Source organism: Garra rufa, chromosome 15, assembly GCF_049309525.1.
Source record: "Garra rufa chromosome 15, GarRuf1.0, whole genome shotgun sequence".
Lineage (NCBI taxonomy): Eukaryota > Metazoa > Chordata > Actinopteri > Cypriniformes > Cyprinidae > Garra > Garra rufa.
The window spans coordinates 23,249,090-23,265,641 of NC_133375.1; the positions used below are offsets into that span (position 1 = coordinate 23,249,090).

At 38.8% G+C, this 16,552-nt stretch overlaps 1 protein-coding gene across 1 annotated transcript in view; it reads right to left on the reverse strand.

The window, feature by feature from the left end:
* Window positions 1-15,396, reverse strand: part of rimkla (ribosomal modification protein rimK-like family member A) — a 71,442-nt gene extending 56,046 nt beyond the window's left edge. The window contains exon 1 of the mRNA XM_073819295.1: window positions 14,797-15,396. Coding sequence (XP_073675396.1) covers window positions 14,797-14,959 — 163 coding nt within the window. The 5' untranslated portion in view covers window positions 14,960-15,396. The remainder of the gene's footprint in view (window positions 1-14,796) is intronic.
* Window positions 15,397-16,552: the final 1,156 nt, after the last annotated feature.

Below are 16,552 nucleotides of genomic sequence, written 5' to 3' on the forward strand. Positions count from 1 at the left end.
CTCATCTGTAATACACCAAAGAGAGAGTGAATGCAAAGACAGATGAGGCAGAGTGGATCTCTTGACAAAAATCAGTCTACATTCTGTAAAGTCCCCATAAAATTATGTAGGCCCCACTGCTCATCGTGTGGTTCACGTGACGCACACTGTTATTGTGTAAACAGTAATAAAGGAACCTGCAGTACAGTGTTACTGTCCAGAATACGCTCTACATATATCACAGAATGTTATGTTTTTATAATGTTTATGTGTCAGGCCAGTGCATTTATGTGAGTTAGTACTGTCATAAGCCGAATATTGCTTGGCATTTGTGGTGTTATAGACAAACACAGTCTGCTAAAACAAATAACACATAAACAATGATACGTTATGATGTCTTTATTGAATACACTGTGTAAACATTCACATTGCAGGGTGGAAAAAGTGGGTGAACCCTTGAATTTAATAACTGGATGACCCTCTGGTTACACAACCCATACCAGACAAGTTAAATTATTGTTTAGTTCAACTGAAAATGGACTAATGTGCATGCAGTTACTTTTTTTTAAAGGGATAGTTCACCCAAAAATGAAAATTCTGTCATTAAAGGAACACTCCACTTTTTTTGGAAATAGGCTCATTCTCCAACTCCCCACGAGTTAATATGTTTTGAAATCCATTCAGCTGTTCTCCTGTTCTGGCGATATCACTTTAAGCATAGCTTAGCATAGATCATTGAATCCTATTAGACCAATAGCATCGCGTTCAAAAATGACCAACGAGTTTCCATATTTGTCCTATTTAAAACTTGACTCTTCTGTAGTTATGTTGTGTACTAAGACCGGCGGAAAATGTAAAGATGCGATTTTCCAGACCGATAAGATTAGGAACTACACTCCCATTCCGGCGTAATAGTCAAGGAAGTTTGCTGCCGTAACATGGCCGAAGCAGACGCAGTAATATCACGCAGCACATGTGCAAATGCTAACCTAGCTGGGAACTAATTTCAGGCGCTGCGTGATATTACTCCACCTGCTGCGTCCATATTATGGTACCACACTTCAATGACTATTACACCAGAATGGGAGTGTAATTCCTAATCTTATCGGCCTAGAAAATCGCAGCTTTACATTTTACGCCAGTATTAGTACACGATATAACTACAGAAGAGTCAAGTTTTAAATAGAAAAAATATTGAAACTCGTTGGTCATTTTTGAACGCGATGCTATTGGTCTAATAGGATTCAATGATCTATGCTAAGCTATGCTAAAAGTGATATCGCCAGAACAGGAGAACGGCTGAATGGATTTCCGAACGGTAAAACTCAATTTATTAACTCGGGGGGAGTTGGAGAATGAGCTTATTTCCATAAAAGTGGAGTGTCATTCCAAATCCGTAAGACCTTTGTTCACCTTTTGAACACAAATTCCCTGCTGAAAAAACCAGCATATGCTGGTTTTTTCAGCAGGGTTAAGATATTTTTGAATAAATCCAAGAGCTTTCTGTCCCTCCATAGACAGCAAGGGTCCTACCACAGTCAAGCCACAGAAATGTTCCGTTAATATAGTTAGATTATTTTAAAATTATGATTAATCCATTGATGTCACATGGATTATTTTAACGATGTCCTTACTATGTTTCTGTGCCTTGACCGTGGTAGGACCCTTGCTGTCTGTAGAGGATCAAAGAGCTATTCTCGTACTTTCATACTGTAAAAAGAGGAATTCCAACCACAGATTAAGACAGAATTCATTTACAGTGCCCAAATCGAACATGTGCCTTTGACAGTTTCCACTTCCTGTGTACACTGCAAACAGCAGCAGTCATTAGCCAAACCAGCCTCGGATAGCATCTGACTAATCTAATTACCTCCCCCCCTTGTCATTTTAGTCTTCCTCATCAGTGCTAATTTAATATGCCTCATATGGGGGATTTATTCACTTTGAGGAGTTGTAGTACTTGTGACGCAAAGACACAATTTGTGTTTGTGTTTGAAAATTTGCTTTTTTTCAATATAACACATCATTATTGTTATATACTATATTCTTACTGGCCTCATTTTTAGTCACTTGTTTGCCAGTGTGACTGATTCATCTGACCTACATTTATATTGTTGTACGTGGTGGATATTTACTTACAAACTATATTGAATACTTTAGCAGGTAGTAAAAGATAAAGGTCAATAATTGCATAGTTATGACAATAACTGGCAGATTGCAATAGCAAACATGAAATCCTGAGGGAGATCTCTGGCTGCTAAATCAGTTATTGTGTGTAATTAAGCCAGATAATAATCTATGAAGTCTAAATAATATGCAGTGAACGTTTATTGTATTGCAGACACAGTGTATGATTCCTCACAACAAAACTAGAGTGTTCAGATTGTACTAGTGCTGTGTGGGCAGCTTTGTTGATTACTATAATGAAAGTGATAAAGTCAGCATTCTATGATTACTGTTCTCTTTATACATATACATGTACAAAATTCAGCTTTGGCATCACAGGAGTAAATTACAATTTAAAAATGTTTTCGAATAGAAGCCATACTAATATTTTAGGAAACATGTACATTCGAACCAAAATTTCTTGAGACACCTTCGACATTTCTTACATTATCACAGTTTATTCGCTGTAGTTTAGAAAATGGTAATAAAATATGACAAGAACTTAAACTGTGGAAGAACAAATTCATCTTTAACTTAGAAGGTATGTAATGGATTACAATCAACCAACAATTCAGACAACTGTTAGTATGACAATATTTACACAACGGTCAATACTTTGTAGACAAATTACCAAGCAATGCGTAATTTTGTTTAGTTTGTGGTGTAAAAAGGTTGCATTAGCAATTAAAAAAAATATTTAAGCAAAACACAGTCAGGTCAAACTGTTATCAGTTTTACTGGTAGTCCACTGTATAAAGAATTTTTGGGTGTAATATGTGACAGTTGACTTTGCTATATTCACTTACATAAATGAACTAGTGTCCTGCACCCACTAGTAAAAAAAATATATCAAAAATTATATCTGGTGTCTGAATAATTTTGGGTTTGACTGTATCTATGTATGTGTGTGTGTGTGTAATTTCATCAGTAGTGCATATTTTGTGGATGATTATACTAAACATGCAATAGAGGTTGTATTGTTTAAAACATTGTTTTAGGACAAGCAAAACTGTAAAAATTACATCCAGTATGTGGGCAAACATCACTCCAGTTATTCAAAGTGAACTAAATTTCTTTTATTTAAGTGACATTGTATTTTACTATATTAAAGGATTAGTTCATCAAAAGATTAGTCATAATTTACTCATCCTCATGTCATCCAAGATGTTCATGTCTTTCTGTCTTCAGTCGCAAAGACATTACGTTTTTTGAGAAAAACATTCCAGGATTTTTCTCCTATAGTAGACATCAACGGTGGCCAATGGGTTGAAGGTCCAAACTGCAGTTTCAATTCAGCTTTAAAGGGCTCTACACAAGGAATAAGAGTCTTATCTAGTGAAACGATCGATCAACTTCCAAAAAAAAAAAATAATAATAATTTAACCGCAAAGAATATATACAGTGAAGCCCGAAATTATTCATACCCCTGGTAATTTCTGACTTAAAGTTACTTTTATTCAACCAGCAAGTTTTTTTTTTTTCTTTTTTTTTTTTTTTTACCGGATATGACACAGGCTTCTCCCAAAAGATAATAAGACAATGTACAAGAGGAATCATTGTGGAAAAAAATATAATATTTTAATATAATATAATAAAATATTTTTGCCCATTCATCTTTAGCGATAAGCTCCAAATCTTTCAGGCTGGAGGGTCTCCTTGCCATCACCCTGATCTTTAGCTCCCTCCACAGATTCTCAATTGGATTAATGTTTTTGTCTGCTAACCATTTCTCCACCACTTTTTCTGTGTTTTGGGTCGTTGTCATGCTGAAATGTCCACTGGTGCCCAAGGCCAAGTTTCTCTGCAGACTGCCTGATGTTGTTGTTGGGAATTTTGATGTATTGCTCCTTTTTCATGGTGCCGTTTACTGTGATTAGGTTCCCTGATCCACAGGCTAAAAAAACAGAACCAAAACATTAGGTTCCCACCACCATGCTTGACAGTGGGGATGGTGTTCTTACAGCTGAAAGCTTCTAATTTTTTATGCCAAATGAAGGCTACATCATTGTGGCCAAACAATTCAATTTTTGTTTCATCTGACCATAAAACAGAAGACCAGAAGTCTTCTTTGTCCAGATTAGCATTTGCAAAGGCCAAGTGGGCTTTTATGTGCCTTATCTGGAGAAGTGGTGTCCTCCTTGGTCTGGGTCCGTGGAACCCAGCAGTGTGAAGTGTTCGTTGGACGGTTTGCCTTGAGATGTTGCCACCAGCAGAGCCCAGATTCATCAGGATGGCCTTGGTGGTGATCCTTGGATTCTTTTTTTTTTACCTCTCTCACTATCTTCCTGGCCAGCACAGGTGTCACTTTTGTCTTCCGACCACGTCCTCTGAGATTTTTCACAATGCGGAATGTCTTTTTTAATAATACTTTGCACTGTAGCTGCTGGAACTTGTGAGCAGCCACAATGCACAGCCGCAGGTCCTTTGTCTTAGCCATGACTGTCCACAAACCAACAGCAGAGAGCTTTCCTTTTTTCACCTGTTGAGTTGATTAAAACAGCTGTTCCCAATGAATCAGGGTAATTAGGATGCTTTAGAACAGCTTGGACTATTTGGAATGGTATAGAACTTTGGATTTTCCCATAGACTGTGACAGTTTGCAAAGGGTATGAATAATTTTGGACATGCCACTTTTTGTTCAAATGTAAATAAAAACTGAGAAATATTTCGATGCCACATAGATGCCTCTTGTACATCGTCTTATAATCTTTTGGGAGAAGCCTGTGTCATTTCCGGTAACTTTAAGTCAGAATTTGCCAGGGGTATGAATAATTTTGGGCTTGACTATATATATAGTTATCCTAGTATATATAGTTATCCGAGAAATAACGAGGCTTACTTTTACTGATTCACAGAGGACTTTTAGTAACTGGCTTTAAACAGTTATGACCAGTCTTGAAGAAAATTAGATGACTAACTTTTAAGACTAGTCTAAGCAGTTTTTGCAACTAACCCCTTGTGTTTCTTGCTTGCTTACCTTATGTGTATGATGTTATTAGTGCACACACCCTACCAGAAGATAGTCACGTTTCTAATCTTTGCTCTCTGCATTACCATAAACTTTGCAGATGAATGCATGAAACTCATATCACAATCATATTGCAAACCTAATGATTATCCTGTAATTCAGCATTTTAAAAATTCAGTGGATAGTGCAGCTCGTGATAAAATGGACAGCATAAGGGAGATCAAAAGCAGAATAGATAACGCATGTAAATGGTTCATTTTCTAATAGATTTTGCTGGATTAAAGCATAGAATGGGGCTTTTATGTGTTGAAAGGCCACTGTCCTGGGCTTGACCAATGACAGCACCAGCTCTCACATCACATGGAGCTCCTGAAGATTCACATTTACAATTCTGAGATTTGGACACGCATACACTTCCTTATGCCTGTCTTCTGTTTTCTCCATCACATGTTTTTCCACAGAAGTGCAGATGAAAGATGAGTGTAAGCGAGAGGCACTTCATGTCTCATGATGTTTTGGAATAAGAAAACAAGAAATTATATCAATTTAAATATTTTTTGATCTTGTTTCAAAAATAACCAAAAAAACAGAGGTCTTAAAGGGATAGTTTACCTAAAAATGACAATTCTGTCATTATTTGCTCTCATATTGTTCCTAACATGTATGACTGGCTTTCTTCTGTGGAACACCAAATAAGATATTTTGAAAGTCGGTGGGGTCCAAACAACATTAGAGCCCATCAACTTTATGTACAGTTGTGAACAAAGTTTACCTTCCTCTGCAAAGACAAAGACAATCTGCAAAATGTTAATTATTTTACCAAAATAAGAGGGATCATGCAAAATGCATGTTATTGTTTATTTAGTACTGACCTGAATAAGATATTTCACATAAAAGATGTTTACATATAGTCCACAAGAGAAAATAATAGTTGAATAGTTGAATGATTTTTTTATACTGTGTTGTTACCTGAATGATCCACAGCTGTGTTTTTTTGGTCCTGAACAGTTAAACTGCCTGCTGTTCTTCAGAAAAATCCTTCAGGTCCCACAAATTCTTTGATTTTCCAGCATTTCTTTGTGTATTTTAACCCTTTCCAACAATGACTGTATGATTTTGAGATCTATCTTTTCACACTGAGGACAGCTGAGGGACAACTATTACAGAAGGTTCAAACGCTCACTGATGCTTCAGAAGGAAACACAATGAATTAAACTTTTTGAATTTGAAGATCAGGGTAAATTTAGCTTATTTTGTCTTCTAAAGAACATGTAAGTATCTTCTGTAGCTTCTGAAATGCAGTAGTAATTAAAAAAAAATATGATATTTAGGCAAAATAAGAAAAAATGACACATCTTCATTTTGTTCAAAAGTTTACACCCCTGGCTCTTAATGCATAGTTTTTCCTTCTGGAGCATCAGTGAGCGTTTCAACCTTCTGTAATAGTTGCATATGAATCTCTCAGTTGTCCTCAGTGTAAAAAGATGGATCTCAAAATCATACAGTCATTACTGGAAAGGGTTCAAATACACGAAAATGCTAAAAAAAAAACTAAAGATTTGAGGGACAAATTTGTTCTGAAAAACAGCGGGCAGTTTAACTGCTCAGGACAAACAAGGGACTCATGAACAACTATCACTAAACAAAAAACAGTTGTGGATCATTCAGGTAATGAATCATTTTTATAAATTCAACTGTTATTTTCTCTTTTATGTAAAATATCTTATTCAGGTCAGCACTAAATAATCAATAACATGCATTTTGTATGTTCATTCTTATTTTGGTAAAGTGTGACGAGTATGATGACGGGTGAGAGAATGCAGCATTATGATGATGGTGTTGTTTTTTGCCTCAAAACATTTGGATTCAGTACACTCTAATAATGCCATATTTGAGTAACAAAACAAGCATTTATATTCAATTGTAATGTGAATGTTATTGCTCTCTTGATAAATAAAGTCCTGTATTGTTAATAGTGTGGAGCATTAGTGATGTCTCACTGTCACTGTTTGTGCTGCAGACTGCTGTGCTGTTCATGTGCAGCTGCATAAAATTTGACCCTGAGGAGGCGGCCTGATTATAGTGCTGTGCTTGTGTCATGTTAAGCGTCAGCTCATTGTGTAAGTTCAGAGCTTCTCCACTCTTGTGCCGTACGCTTCCAGGAACTACAGCAGCAGCCAGGAGGGTTTGACCCTCCCTGTTTCCGCATGGAGAGACTATTCACTCTCATTCCTTCTGTCTCTCCCACCCTTTTCTTTCTTTCTTTCTTCCTGTTATTGCCCTGTTGGATTGTTCCTTTGCCATGGTAACTTTAGTTTGGGAATATAAAGGCCGCTTGTTGGCTTGGGTGCATTTGTCTGGGAGAGTGAGAGAGTGACACGGTGCTGTCATTCAGTCTTTAATGACCCTCAACAAAGAGAAAATCACGGAGCATCCCAGTTCTCTATCAGTCTTCGTCTCTCTCCCCGCCTCTCTCTCTCTACTGTTTGCTGTGCTCCTTTTCAGGGGCACTTCAGTAAAACTTTGGAGCTTGTTCTTTCTCTCTGTGTTGCAGTTTCTAGTCCTTCACTTTCTGTTCTTTTCTTTCTTTCACCTTAAATAGTGTCCTTTAGCTTTAAGCTTTTCTAATAGTATTAGAGGATATTTCTAAAGTAGTAATATACTGAATTTATAGGAAATGAGAACATAGACAAAAATACTGTAGTGTATTATATGATTTGCTTTGAGCTTGAGTCATGTTGTCTGCAATGCGTCAGCATAGCCAGGTCTGGCATCAATTGAAACACTCTTGATAGTTACTCATAGGTGTGTTTTATGATGTGTGTGCATTCAGATGGGAAGCTGTTGCTTACGCTTCCATGATCATCTGGTTGCACTCCTCAAACATTTATAACCTGCAATGAGAAATCATGACCTTTGGACGCAGCTTATTTACAGAGACTCTTGTGCTCGTTTTCCCCTGTGGACCATTTCCTCCACCTGAGGAGGAGGATGTACTAATGCAGACTGTTTTCCGGCCATTTCAGATCAGGGATGCGTCATGATGATGATGATGATAAAGACCATGAGCTAATTAACTAGTTAAAAAAGAAGTTCAAGTAGTATCTTCATTTTTAGATTTAAGCCCTGTCCCAAATGGCACACTTCATGTTCACCTACGGTTCACTTACACTTACTTATAATGGCAGCCGTGTATGCATGTCCGCTAAGTCCACAAGACCATAAGTGTCCCATTTCGTCATTTTAGTTCTCAGAAGGGTGTTTGTAACCGCCTCCTTTGTGGCCCCTATGTGCCCTCGATGTGCACTTCTTCTGAGCCCGTACTAAAGCAAGCTCTGCGGCAGACTACCTGACAGTCAATTCGGCATTACCTCACAAAAGTGTGGACTCAAAAGAAAACAGCGAAGGTTTAGGGTGCGATTTGGGACAGGGCCATAGTCTTTTATGTTCACCAAGGGTGTATCAAAAATACATTTCTATTATGACAACTCTCGGAAGATTTTAGCACGGTAATGAATATGACAATGGTAATGTATTTGGTCTTGGCGGAATAGATCTGCTACACTGCTGTGGGTTGTTGCTGTTGTTGTAGGGCTGGGCTCTACAGTGCGACCGTTTCACTCGCATTTGCGACTAAAAATTAGTACGTGCGACTGTAAAAAAATATTTAGAAGCACCATGTGAGACTGATCCGATCAGCATATTTGTGTTTGCGCTCAGCGGAACTTCAAAGGTTTCTACGTGTTTTTGCAACGTAGAGTAATGTATCACAGACATATCTCACCAATCCTTTCATAAATAAAGTATAGAGAGAGTGTAAATAAGAGATTGATTGTGCAGTAAAGAGAGCGTCGATGTTTATAATAGAGCTTTGTGATATCGCGAACTAAGATGAGTGACAGCTTTTAAATTTTTTTAAGTGAGTTTGTAAATGAGATATTGATCTAACACAGCTAAAATAAACAACGTTATTATTAAGTGACTTACATTGTCTGACTACAACAGTATGCCTGATTTTGCTCTATTTCGTCGTCAAAAGTAATCTGAAACAAGTCACAACTGCGCGCATCTCCACTCAAACACAGCAGTGTTTCGTTCATGAATGAACTTGCGTTTTTAAACGAATCTAGTAAAATGATTCAATTTCCCATTCATAACGATAGTCACTCGCTTTATTCTCGAATGAACCATCCGTTCGAACGAATCAAAAGAATGATATGATTCAGTAATTAAATCAGTGTCTTGCCGCCACCTGCTGGCAGATCTGTTAGGTTATTTAAATCTTTAATATTTCTGTTTTCAAAAAATTGTATTTAAATCATTAATCTCAACCAGGGATGGAAATTAACTTTTTTGTCCACCGGCCAGTGTGGCTGGTGGATTTCAAAATCTACCAGCCACTAAATGTTTTTACCAGCCAATTTATGTTTTTAACCGACAATGTGTAGCTGCATGTGAAAATTAATACTACAAGATCTACTATACTTGAGCAGTTTATTTAATCTCAAGTCTCAATAAAATACTGGCATTTTCTCTCTCTATCTTACAAACCCAGGGATCAAAGCAAAAAAAAAAAAAAAAAAAAAACTTCTGACTTAAAATTTTTCCTCCAAAAAATCTTTGCCAAACACCATTCCACAGCCATGCCTGTCATACACCCACTTTTCTAAGCAATTTTTTCCTTCTTGTAGTGCGTGTCCTACTAATTTAAAACATGTTGAAGCATCTTCTGATCAATAATAAAAAATTCTGATAAAAAATTAGCCTTGAGGTGATAATTGACTCATTAATGTGATTTACAGTGGCAGTTTCTTTTTACCTTTGTTATGGCATTTTTTTTTATTAAATGTCATATGTCAATTAAAAAAATATATTTATTATATTTTATTTTTTTAAATTTCTAATTAAAACACTTTAATAACAGAATAAGACAACTATATTACCAATCATATAAAATTAGTATTAATAAAAAATAATTTGTACTACAGAGGTGGCACAAAGGAACACAAAAGTGGCTTGCAGGTGCAATTTCAGACATTTATTGAGGCTCAGGGGTGGCATAAGTAAGGGATAATGTCCTGTACATTATCCCTTACTTATGCCACCCCTGAGCCTCCAGTTTTTTTCCTTATGTGGCAAGTAGCCGCATTGTATCACACTGAAGGGGCTTATTTCGCGATAACTACAGGCTGCCTGTACATTATCCCGCTTATTACACGGCTACTTGCCACATAAGGAAAAAAACTGGACATGAATATGAATTTGAAACCTTTTATTGGCATATTTGTTTTAAATTAACATTTTTATCCTTCCGCGAAGTGATATAATACCACGTGACTAACATTCAAACTATGTACGTTAGTAAGACAATTTAAATAGATTAATGTCGAAATTTTCCATTGTTAATTGTGGTTGTCCAGTGTTTGTCACAAGATGGCGCCAAACGGTAATCTTTGTTGGCACGGAGGGATTTTAAACATACAAGTAGTACCGGCTATGCGTTATTACTTTGGAGCTGTGATTATTTGAAAAGAACGAACCTGCAAATGTCTCAACTGACCAATCAGAATCAAGCATTCCAAAGAGCCGTGTAATAAGTGCAAATAAATTCATGTTGAGATAAATGTATTAAATATACATTTTTTAATATAGAAATATTACGTTTTAAATAACTAAGTATACGTTACAATGACACTAAATCCGCCAGCAGGTGGCAGTAAGACAAATGATTCATTTGAAGTGACTGGCTGTCTTTATGAACGGATAATAATGAACTGAAGATTGGTTCAAAATGCGCTTTCATTCATGAATGAAACACCGCTGGTTTGCTTTTAGAGATGTGCAGCGGCTGAGCTGTTACTCATCTAGAAATATTTTCATTTAAAGAAAAAAGAGTAAAATCAGGCAATAGAGATATATTGTCAGACAACTCAGGTCATTTGATACTTTCTTGTTATTGAACTGTTGTATTAAATCAATATTACATTTGCTTATTCCCTTAACAATTGTTTAAATCGGTCACTCTCCTTTTCGCGTTCTGTGGGCGCACAGAAAATAATCTATAAGAGAGCGCGCAAATGAGTCTCTCTTTCACTTTAAATAAGCAGGACTCAAAAGCATGTGCAAATGATTGATTCCAATGTGTATTAATACCCGCGCCGACATACTAGTTCTGCTCTGTGTTCTCTGCTAAATAACTGTGAATGATGCCGAGATGATTTTTTGGTTTGCCGTCAGAACAATAACAATGTATATACGTTTATACATATACGTTTATATATACACGTTACATTTTTTTGAAGGTGTGCCTCCGCTAAAAGTGTCCGCCGTCGTCTTCTTCATGTATTTTAACGGCAGTTCGCAACCAACGTTTAAGGTGCATTACCGCCTCACGCCGTCCGGTTGAAGTATGTTATTTTTATATTTACCCGCCACGGTGGCCGGTGGGTGAAGCGAGTTTACCCGCCACAACACAAAATCACCCGCATTTGGCTGGTGGCGGGTGCTAATTTCCATCCATATATATATATATTTTATAGCTGCAAAACATACTGTGTGTGTGCGGTGTATATTTTTGTATAAATACACACATACATGTATATATTAAGGAAAAACAGGTTAGATTTGAGATATATATGTACATGCATGTGTGTGTATTTATATATATGCAGAAATATACATAAATATACATAGTACACATACATATATGATGTAAAGGAACTTTTGTTTTGGGTGTGATCACAATTCACTCATTTGACAGCCCTAATGGCAAAGCTGAATTTTTATTAGCTATTGCTCCAGTCTTCAGTGTAACATGATCCTTCAGAAATCATTCTAATATGTTGATTTGGCACTCAAGAAACATCTCCCATTATTATCAGTACTTAATATTTTTGTGGAAACAGTGATGAATAAAAGTATAAAGTATCTGATTGACTCCAGACTTTTGAACAGCAGTATAACTTTGATTTACAACATTGAAGTAAATTAAGTTAATTGAAGTAAATTATACTTAATTATCTTTATTTTTTAATATGTCATTCACTTGTCAATTAGTGAGCAGTACAGTCCCATTGCCGTATTTAAAGCCATACTTCAGAATTACATATTTTCAACCACAATCATCACAAAAAAAAAAAGTTGCCTTTTCATTCATAAACAAGCTAGACCACCATAAACAACACATATCAACACACAAAACCCAATCTGTGAACTGGCATTCAATTCCTGTATGATTACACTAGTATACACCACAGAAACCCTAAATTCAGTCCTGAAAGGCAGTGAATTCACAATAGTGTCATCTAACACGGAGGATCTAAGCTAACCTAAGAGAACTGCCTTCCTCATTTATGGTTATTAATGTTTTTAGTTGACATTATCAAGGGGAACTACCTCAATCTTAACGCACAACAGATACCAATGATTTTTAAACACTGCACCGCTCCATCCTCCTCTATAGCAATAAAAACCTCCCAAGGATTTTATTTACATAACGAAACGTCTTGGGAAGTGGTTGATTAAATCGTTACAGTCGGAAGTTTCACTTACCACCAATATATAGTCACATGTGTGCATTATCTGCATGTTTGTGAATTTTTCAGCATGCTTGCAGTTTGTGCATGTGTGAGACTTTAAATTGGTGTTAGATTTCGCATCTCGTAGAGGAATGGACACTTGACATCAAAAAGTAACACTCACGCACTTCGCTCACACCATCAATGAAGTGAAAATCACAGTCGCAAGTCTTGAACCCCGATTACCTATTGATTGTTTGATTGCCGCATGTAGAGCAACACACAGCAGGTGATAAGATAACTATACACATTCTTGCAGCGCCTGTCAACGGGTTCACCAATTAAACATGTTCAGGAATTCTGATGTGGCCTCAAACTGCAGTGTTTTAGCGTCACAAGAGATCACGATCAAGTGCTGACCTACTCGTGTCTCACGTTGATGATGTAACCAGCAGAATGTCAGGATCTCCGGGGGCATAAATCCCAAAGCTGACCAACTGTCAACCACCTCTTAATCGGACCAAGACAGGATCCAGGCCAGCAGATTAAACACAAACAGACACACACACAACATGCCAACAACCTGCACCAGTTGTGCTGCTGTCATGCTCTCCTGACAGCTGTCTACCTTTGCATTTAAGTAGGTCAATTTGGTCTTTTCTCCTTCACTTATATGGTCGGTTCCGGTCTTCATGTTGGGAAGTCACACCGCTTAACTTAGAGTAGCTGATTCGAAGCAAAGCTGCATTGGTGCATAGCCACTCCCTTTACCAGTCCCCATCTGCCTCCCCAAAAAGAAATGCTGTCACCTCAAAGCAAAACAGCCCCACCCACCCACAATGGCAACAGTGGTGTCAATGACTCAGATCATTGACTTATGAAACACTTTGCAACTCGCTGTCAGCTGATTATTAAAGGGACATCACCTACTCACCCTCATGTTGTTCTGAACCCATATGTCTTGCGTCCAAAAAAAACAAAGACTCGGTCAACATTCACTTGCATTGCATGGAAAGAAAGATGCAATTAAAGTGAATGGTGCCTCAGGCTGCCAGCCTCTAACATTCTGCCTAGCATCTTCTGTAGGCCACTGAAGAAAATCAGCCATACAGGTTTGACAAGATGGATGTTTTCTTGAACGGTCCATTTAATTTAAACAGCATGACCACCACCACTGTTTTTTCATAGTCTAGCATTGCTCTAAAAATCACACGCTAGGTCTTAAAGACCTGACCTGAAATCATCATTGGCATAGGAGCCATTGTTGTCTCAGATGCTCAAGTGGTTAAGTATGTAAGTGGCTATAAAAACTAAACTGGTAAAACAAGATAGAGTAATCCATGACTAACAGGATTCGATATAGGTGTGTGCGCATTTTTAAGCATCCAGATACATCAAGTTCATTAGACAATGTCTGTATCTTTAGTATGGCTACCATACCGTGATGCGGTTACATCAATAATCGTCTACACGACGGTACAAACATCTTCCGACTGATTAAACGTTTTTAAAATCGTATTTCAGTGGAGGATTGCATGTGACTAATCGATCATTTCGATGTAAGTCCTTTGTATGTGGAACCTCGCGCGAATGCGTCATAACATCTCAGTTTCATTTATTGGACCAAAGCTTGCGCTGTAAATGTAAACACCCGAAGAGTGTTTTTAAAAAAAGAGGGGAAAAATATACAATTATGAAGAATGTAGCACCTTAATATAACGGTCTTTGTGAACGTCGCGCCATCTGCGCCCTAGGCTTTATGCGTTGATAATGAACGCGCTCGCGCCGCACACTCGTGACTGTCCGCTCATTCGCGCGCACATGGTGCAACAATAAACGCCGATATAAACACATTCACGTCACTGTTTAAACAGCAAATTTTGATGTAGATTACAACAATTTCTCGACGATTTTAAACAACCTTTCATACATCTGCTAAGCTATGGTGGCCGACTGGCTGAAAGTGGGTTAGGCGGTCACCCACACACACATCTACACAAAACACGCTCAAAAGGTGATGCACATCCGCTCAGTGCAAGCGCGCTAACCATCTACACTGACCGGTTATTTAGCCAACTCAACGGTTTAAACACAAAAGCAATTTCCGTGCTCCTACATAAGGAATGCGTGTGTGTATGCGTGTTTATGTGTGAGTGCGTTTTTTACCGAGTTGTCCATCCGTGATGGTCAGGACGATTTCATCCATTAGAAGATAGCGGAATTCAACATCGTCCTCGGCGCAGCGCTCCTTCAGAGCTCGCAGGATCTGAACCTGCGGGTACTCCTGGCTGATCCGCCGGTCGGTGATAAACCACACCCGGGAGCACATGTTTTGGAGCTCGGAGTGCGGAACTTCGAGTAGCTTGCAACAGGGACACGAAGCTGAAGCAACACAAAGAACCGCGACGGTGTTTTTTAAAAAAAAAATCCCAGTTTATCCGGTCTAACCAGATCCGAAATCACGTTACAACACACCTAAAATCGATTTTTGACGAACACGCGGTGAGAGGCTGCGGTTTTGCCTCCCAAATAACTGAAAGATGATAACGCGTTCCCCCACTGAGGGGCAATCGTAACTGCCCCCGACACGGGCTAACAAAAGCCTCGCTGCGGAACTCGGGTCCTGTCGCTCACCACGAGTCACACTTAAACGATAAAAACGAAAAAAAAAAACCGCGACAAAATGGAGAGAGGGCGGATGAGAGGCTGGATGTTGTGACGAGTGATGCCCCTGCTGATCTCCGGTGCTCGCGCTGCTCTCAGCCCTACGCCTCGGCTTTTCCAGCACGCGCTTCGCGTTTACAACTCTTTCCCTCGCGCTCATGCACGGCCCGCACCAGCCAATGAGCGAGAAGGGCTCGCACTCACATCCGCCAATCGCAGGACAGCGTCCTCACCGCGAACCAATCAGAGGCGACAACAAGAGGAGGCTCGAGATGTGCGCAGGAGCCAATGGGAGATCTTGGGGGGGAACGCGGCAGAGGGGAGGGTGACGTATGCGCGGGAGCGAGCGCGTAAGATTCTTTTTGTGTATGTGTGAGCGCGTGGCAGGAATTTTAGCAAGGGAGAGGGGAGGGTGTCTCCAGGAGCGCGCACTGCCCCCGAACCGGTTCAGACCGGGCGTGGGGAGGTTTGGTTTGGTTAAGTTTGGATACCAACGCCTCTCGCTCATGCTACGTGTTGAAACGGTCAAAAAAAAAAAAAAACACGGTTGAGAGAAGAATCCCCCACCCGGAGGAGGCGGGGAGCGAGCGCGTCTGTAAGCGCATCCTTGCTCTTTTGTGTAGCGTTTTCTTCTTAGTGTCGTGGCAACCCCATAACAACAAAACACTGAAGATTCTTTTCTTGGAAAGGCAGATGTCGGATATGGATAGCGTGTCAGTTGTCACTCTGGAAATTTTGGTCAATGTTACGTCATAAATATGCCCCAGAGCTGTGGCTTTGTTTAATTTCATTTTGTGGTTTTAATGGCAGATACATCGGCTCTCTACATTCCGCGTCAGGGATGCGGAACCTTTACTATTCTCATACCACGACAAATGACCCACTTCGGCTTTGTTTACACCCAGAGAGGCAGAGGGGAGGGGGAGAGGGGTGGAAGAGAGGCATTATAGATACAGACATAATTGAACCTGCAAGCAAATAAAGAGTTCTCAATTAAATAAATCTGTGTTCAATTTGCTGTAAAATGTGATAAGAACGTTCACACAAAAACAACACGATGCAGTAAATCCTCATTTCAGCCTAAAATACTAGTTGTTGGTCCCGCCCTTATCTCGACCTAACATGTCCATCAACCCCCAGCGCCAAATTCTTCAACCAATCAGCTTTCAAGAAATATGTTTAGGGCGGAACATTTATGGCGTGATACTCGATATTTATTTATTTTCTGTCGAAACAGACAATATAACCTAAATTACGC